Genomic DNA, 7,500 nt, shown 5'->3' with positions numbered 1-7,500 from the left:
TAGAAGAAGCAAGATTGTTGGGGGTGATTGTGGATTCTAGATTGTCATGGACTAGTCACATAAATCATGTCCTGCTGAAACTTAGAAGAAGTATGGGCACGATCAAATATTGTTGTAAATGTATTCCTCGTTTGCAGATAAAAACTTTAGTTCAAACATTAGTACTGTCTCATTTAGATTATGCATCAGTTATTTGGTCTAATACAAGTGAAATGAATTTAAATAAGTTACAAGTGGCTCAAAATAAAGCTGCACGAATGGTTCTGGGCTGTAATTATAGAACAAATGTAAGTAAGATGCATGATAGGTTGGCCTGGTTAACAGTGAAATGTAGATTAAAGTATTCACTGAAAACATTTATAATAACTACGAAAATACCTAAAATAATTTATGACAAGTTATCATTTTTTTCGGACAATCATGATTACATGACGAGACAGACAAGTGACATAAGGTGCGCACTACCGCGCTGCAGAACTAATCAAAGGCAAAGAGCGGTTTATTACAGAGCCATGGCTGCATGGAATGCCATACCGAGATGTGTGTTATTAGAGAACAACAGAAGATGTTTTCATAAGAAGTTAAAGCTTTCTTGTTTACACAACAGTAAATTTTGCACAGTGAATTGTAAATGTGACTGATATGACAGCTTCTATCATTTTTGTTAGTTATGGATGTGATGTGATATGATTTTGACTCTTGGATATATTTATTGCTCTGTGTAAACTCTCCGTTTTCACCTATTTAGATTTTTCATGAACGCTGAAGTGTGTGGTAACTTCCTGGTATATCATTATTGCAATTGAGCTGGAATGATTATAATGAGCTCCTGGAGTTTGTTGTTGTTGGGTGTGTGTGTGTGTGTGTGTGTGTGTGGGGGGGGGGGGGGGGGGGGGGGGGTTGTCAAGTATTTGCAATGAAATTGAAAGAGCCCTCAGGAAGAATAGCTCCACACTACGGTGGGAGCTAATGAGGTTCTCAATAAATAAAAAAAATAAGAAAATAAAAGTATGATAAAGAATTTGATAACTGAACAATAACACACTCCATCCATAACATGGCTGGGTTAAGGATGCAACAGCTCCAGGTGGGGAGTCAGAACGTTGCTCTCCATGGCAACTCCAGTTCTACTGAGGGATTCCAATTCCTTTCTAGGTCAGAGAGGATGCATATAAAAGTCCCCAAAGTCACCTCCCTGTTGGTAAACCCCAGAGGGAGGCCACCAGGAAGCATGATCAGATTCCCAAACCACCTCTAATGACTCCTCTCCATGTATCGGAGCACCGGCTCTCCTCCAAGCACCATCCAGATAGAGCTTCTCATCTAATCTCCCCACAGAGAAAGTTCATAACAGACGCCTGCATCAAAGATTGTTTCACTTGGGTTTTGATCTGAATTTCATGACCATGAGAGTTGGATCAGTGGTTCCCAATCTAGGGTTCGTAACCTGCCCAGGGGGTGCCCACAATTGATTCTGTGCTGAGGTTGTGAGGTCGCCAAGCTTTAATTTGTAAAAAATTACATTCGGAGATTAATGAAATGTCGCTCAGACCCCCACCGCCCCCCGTGGCCAGAACACCGCACTTGCAACGTCAGAGTGGAGGGCCGCCACCTGTTGGCCACCATGCCAGCTCTGGAGTCTGCTTCCAGCACGTCTCCTGCATGTTCTAGATCATGGACACGGATGATTTGTTTGATTTAGTGACGAACCGCACCTGTAGAAACTAATGAAGGCTGAGGAGACATTTCAGCTGTTAGATTAAGGTGCTACAAAAATGAACACACAGCGAGGAGATAAGTTTCACTTTTGGCTCTAGTAAACGAACATCAGGGGGTGCTAAAAGCAAGCTTAACGGCCTAGTATCCCCTTAACGTGGGTATGGGGGTAGGAGTTGGGGTGGGGCTCCTGGGCTTTTCCTGGGCACAGGCTAGGAAGTCCTCAAGGAAAAATGTATGGGAACCACTGCTGTAGACGGACCAGTATGTGCCTCAATTGCATCTGGAAAGTTGCCCAGAGCATCATCAGTCGCTTTGGACAAAAGCGTCTGCTAAATACATAAACATAAACATCATGATGCTCCTCTCCAAAGTGGACCTTTTCCCACTAGTTAAATGTGTCGTAAACATTGAGTTTATAGGAAGTAAATGCTAATTTGACTCATCATCAGTTCTACTTGGTCCACTGTGTCAGATCCTCACACACTCCCAATAGATTAACTTCATCCCTCAGCTTGACATCTACAATCGCGTCAATCATCTTTTCCCACTGTTGGGAAAGCGATGATTACAGAACTTACACTTCCTCTTTCATCATAGGTGGCCAGGCTTGCAGGAGAAGCATGAGTAACTGAAAGTCCTCCCACTTCTGTGCTGCATCCAACATTTCCTGGAAAAGGCTATATCGTTTGTCCTCGTCCTCCACATCTTCTACCTGGACCTGGAGGCCAGAAAGAGGAACAATTCTTGAATTTTAGGCTTTAAACACAACTCATCATGTGAGAGAAGAGATTTTATGGGAAGAATCTCTGAGAAACATAAAAACCAGCATTGTCATCCTCTGGAGCTTCATGTTATTGAACATTCAGAACAACCAAATTCCATCACAGACAAATAATCAAAGCTTCAAACAGGAAAACGGATGAAAGAGTCATCTGATGTGTAACGGGCACAGATCACAGTCCTACCAAGTTTAAGAGAGAGATCAAGAAAGGGAGTGTGAGAAAAGTGAGAATGAGCAAGAACAAGGCAGGAGTTAATGTGAAAGAAGAAGGAGACACGGAGGTGACAAAGGCTAAGGAAAGTAATTAATGCTCCTCTCTAAGGCTGGCTTCCAGTGTGATTTACCAGTTCAGAGAGCGGCTGACTTCTGAAGGGACTACAGCCAGGCAAAGCCTGGCTTCTGTAGACGAGGTCCCATCTCTCTCACCAACCCACCCAAAACACTCCAACTGCCAACCCACCTTGATGCAACAAAGCCGCAATTTGTAATTATGTAAATTCTTACAACCAATAATTAATCCTGGAAGAATTATGAAACCAGTGGGTTACATTTCATTATGTACCAATGTGAAAAAATACAGGTGCACCCTAACCCTCATAAAACAATAAAGTCAACTTAACATCAAACAGCAGATTATAAAATGAAATTTAAATTCACAAACAGAATTAGATGTAAGAAATGAAGTAAAAGGGTGAAGTTGAAGGCTGAGCAGTTACAGTGCAGTAGGTGCAGCAAAAGAAACATCCATCCAAAGGCTGACGAATAATGTTTTCAGACCAGCGGTTCCACCAGCCGACAGCTTACCAACACTCTCAGAGCCCTGCTGGGCGTGTGTACTGCAAGGAGACCCGAGTTCTCGGAGTTTGTTTATTTTCTCATTTTTTCTTCCCTTTTGTAGCGCGCTGTGCCCAACTGGCTGTCCGTCTCTGCCGCTAATGTTCAGCGCTAGCGATGTGCTGGTGATGGACGAGAGAGAGGGTGGGAAGCAGCGTCCTTCATATCAGAAGTCTCCAAAAGCAACACTGTTCACGCCCGCCTTTGTACAGGAAGACAGCACGGACTTCTACGCACGTCTTTAGCCCCGCCCACATGCTCGCAGATAACCGTGTTCCAGACAAGTGTATATAGTGAACACGTGGAAAGCCAAATGTGACCCACAGTTGGAGAAGCCGAAGCGAGTGACACACACACACACACACACACACACACACGCACGCACACGCACGCACACGCACACACACACACACACACACACACACACACACACAGAGAGAGAGACAGCGTACTTCCGATGGCTGTGTGCCGGGGTGGCGCATGCGTGAAATGCTGGGAGGGATTATTACATCAACATGAAGGTGCGTGTAAATATTGGTGGGGACACGTGTGTAAAAGTGGATGAAAGAAAGAAACAGCGCTACAGAAAAGTGAGGACGTGAGTGAAAACAGGATGGTATGAAGTCATTTCCTGTCATGTTTGTAGATATGTGAACAATCTGCTGCAGCTGCTATTTAATTAGAAGAAAATCATGAATTGAACTGAAATCTCAATTTCTGCTGGGAAAAATGAAAGTTCTTCAATCGTTCAGTCCTAGTAAGAAAAAGACGTTTAAATCTAATTTAGAAAATTAAGTCCGTTTTTGTCTGTTCTTTATTGAAAATAATTAATTAAGATATTAAATAAAATGGCCGCACTTAAAATATGTTTTCTACATTTCATTAAAATATTTCTTAATAATTAGCAATATTAATAAATATGAAGTAATTTGTATTGATATGCTTTTTTTTTATTGTCCTGTCCTAAGCGGCGGAAGACTCCTGTTGCTGTTAACCAATCAGAGGTGATACATTTGCATATGATGAATATTAATAAGATTCATAAACCTGTTGGTTTCCGCCCCCATTCCTCTAACAAACCTTAACCCCAAAACAGGAGCGCCAGAGCTTATTTTCCACAGAAAACGACTCACAACAGCAAATCTACAGAAAACAGAGTGAATGAGATCTTTACGGATATTTAATGGCATCCTTCCTACTAATACACAAACCCACCCAACATCAACCGCTAATTCAATCAGTGGTGATTAACGCGCGAGACTGTTTAGGGAAAAGGAGGGATGGCAGTTCATTTGAACTTGTGATTAACATCTAGATTTTTTCGGTAAGGTACAAAAGACGGCGCAACAGGCCAAAAAGAAAAGAATGACTGTCAGCTAATTTAACACGTGTCATAGAAAAGGTCGTTAGATTAGATCAGCCACACTTTTTTAAATCAAGCCAATTTGGATGTAAATCTAAGTGCTCTTAACTTAAAATGAATTCAAAATAGCTAAATCTCATTGATATTCACACCATTCATTTTATTACATCACCATTGCCCGACAGTTGGGAGTTTTTTCTTCTGTTTGGATGGAACGTTGGTCAGATTAACCCTGAGCCTGAATCCTTCCAATAAGAAAACCGTATAGTTGTGGAAATCCAGACCTTGTTTCAGAAGTTCCAGCAACCATCATCTCTGATGGTGTTATTGAGGCGGTGCTCAAACCTGGTTTCTAACTTACTGCTGGACATGATGCCAAACTTATTCCGATCTGAAGGTTTTCAAGGTTCAGTAGTCATTAAAGAGAACTGCAGCCGTGTCCGTTTTTGAGAGACGCGGCTTTTATTTTAGCCTCATTCAGAGAATGCTGCTCTGGTGGTTGTCCCATTGTAAAGCTGTTTCATCGTGATAAAGGAGCTCAGGATCTGAGGTTGTATGGGACACTTCATTAGTTTGACTCTGCTTTTAAGTTTTCATTCATCATTTCAGTGAAACACATCCTATTCTGTTGTTGTTTAAACATGCCTAAGACCTTTAGTCATGTCCTGATGGATCCAGTGTTGTTATTTAAAGAGGGTCGTGTACACTTGTGGAGAAATTCAGGCAACCACTGATGTTCTTCCCGTGGAAAACCATTAAAGTAAGCTTCAGCTGCTGAAAAGGTCAAAAAACAACATGCAACTCTATACAAGCGATGAGTGGAAGTCAAGCATCAGCATGTAAGAAAAAATAAAACAAACATGTAAAAATTATGGACTAACATTTTTTAGAACTATGTGACTTAGACAACAATTAAATTACAAGTGCTCCATGCTCACCCACTGCGACTGGATGTGACCAGAGGGATACAACGAGTAATGGGCTCGACACACGGGAGGCGACAAACGACCGCGATCAGTGAAATTTGTCGCTGTTGCTTTTATTACCTGACACACGGGAGGCGATCCGCGGCAGCGGCCAGCGGCAAAGCCGTCTACGCGTTCTGTTCCATGGAGAAATCGAAACTTCCGTTGTTTTGCTTGGCTGTGTCAGGTTGGAGGGAATTAAGGTTATTTAAGCGGTTCAGAGGTAATAAAGCGGTAGATATGATGTTTCACAAGGTGCTGCTAGAGTTATGTGAAATCTTACTTCTGATTTTACTATAAAACATAATAATAATCAACTTCTCCTCCATGTTTGCTCGGAGGTGTACGGAGCATCCTGTCCGCTCATTGGTCAGTGAATGAAACCTCCGTTGATTGGTCCTCGTCCGAGCGACAGCGATGAAAAGTTGAAAATGTTTCAACTTTCTGGGATCGCGTCGCTGGGTCGCCTGTGCACGACACGTGCACGCGCGCAAAATTTCACATGCACGTTTTTCGCGTTTTGCTTGGTAGGAGGGAGACCCGCGATTATCGCTTTGTCACGCATGTCTCATTGAAAATGAATGGAGGAGAGGCGATGTCGTCTCCCGTGTGTCGAGCCCATAAAGGGTTAGAGGAAATAAAGTTGGCAACCAGGGGCAGGCTGGAGGAAGTCAAACGTATCTGGTTGCTACTGGAGGCCACTTTATTGCTTTGTGACACTTTTTTACCCTGCAGTTTCTAAACTGGATACAAGAGCTTTTGTGTAAAAAGGCCACTGCTAAACTACTCTTATTTATCCACAAAATCATTTCATTTATTTAATTATTGGCACACCATTTGTGGGAAATGCTTCAAAACCGACTACAGGGCATGCTATTAACGGAGAGCTCTCCGTTAATAGCATGCCCTGTAGTCGGTGCTACATGCTAACTTGGCATAGGAAGGTGATGTGGAGCACCCCCTAGTGGGTAGCTGCATTACTGGTTTGAGGTCCCACCACTCTCATGTAAATAATTAGAGTAAAAAATTACAAATAATCATTTTTGGCAGGGGAGAGGGAAGCCTTGGCCTGCCTGCTTAGACTACTGCCCCCGTGACCCGACCCTGGATGAGTGGCCGAAAATGGATAGATGGAATAAAATGTTTCACTTGACCCCACTCATGTACACGAAATAATAAATAAATAAAAATAATAAATTATTGTTATGGTTACCAGTCTGGCCAGTGAAGAGCAGGAGCCAGGATCATCCAGCTCTAGTGAATGAGCCTGACACCCCCCCCCCCACCCCCCACCCCCCCCCTCTCCCGGGCTGCTGAGGAGCACAGCTGAGCTGAGTCTTCCTGATGAGCAAACACCTGCATAAAAGGGCGGTGCCTTCAGCAGGCTGGGAGGCAGCCGTGCAGGGGTTCTGCTGTCCTCCTGGGTTTTGTTTGGTTTTAACCCCTTTTTGGTTGCATTCGTTTGGATTCGTTGGAGTTTTAGGCCCTGTCCACACGTAGCCGGGGATCTGCCTAAACGTAGATATTTTTCTACGTTTTGGCGTGTCATCCACACGAAAACGGATCTTTCTAAAAACTCCGGCCAAAGTGAAGATCTGCGTTTTCTCCGTTTTGGGTGTCTGCGTGTGGACGGACAAAACCGGAGTTTTAAGGTCCGCAACGTCACTTTCCGCGACAGAAAAATGCTGACATCACGTGTGCGACCTGTGTTTACACTAGCCGGCATCATGGATGCCCTCAGAGCTGCGCTCGCTTCATCAGTTGTCCAAGCGCTTTCTGTCTGCTTGTTTGTTTTTGCAAGAGGAATTACTGCTCCTTGCGGAAGACCACAGACGAAG

At 43.3% G+C, this 7,500-nt stretch overlaps 1 protein-coding gene across 2 annotated transcripts in view; it reads right to left on the bottom strand.

Annotated features, from left to right (window-relative positions):
• The window catches only part of nbas (NBAS subunit of NRZ tethering complex), a 283,815-nt gene that overhangs the window by 44,434 nt on the left and 231,881 nt on the right, over positions 1–7,500 (bottom strand). For both annotated transcript variants that reach the window (XM_054733731.2, XM_054733732.2), the window contains exon 50: positions 2,298–2,437. In XM_054733731.2, coding sequence (XP_054589706.1) covers positions 2,298–2,437 — 140 coding nt within the window. The remainder of the gene's footprint in view (positions 1–2,297; positions 2,438–7,500) is intronic.

The sequence above is a fragment of the Nothobranchius furzeri genome, chromosome 3 (genome assembly GCF_043380555.1).
Source record: "Nothobranchius furzeri strain GRZ-AD chromosome 3, NfurGRZ-RIMD1, whole genome shotgun sequence".
NCBI classification, from domain to species: Eukaryota; Metazoa; Chordata; class Actinopteri; order Cyprinodontiformes; family Nothobranchiidae; genus Nothobranchius; species Nothobranchius furzeri.
The sequence above is the reverse complement of the archived record's forward strand: the minus strand, read 5'-3'. Positions and strand labels throughout refer to the sequence as shown.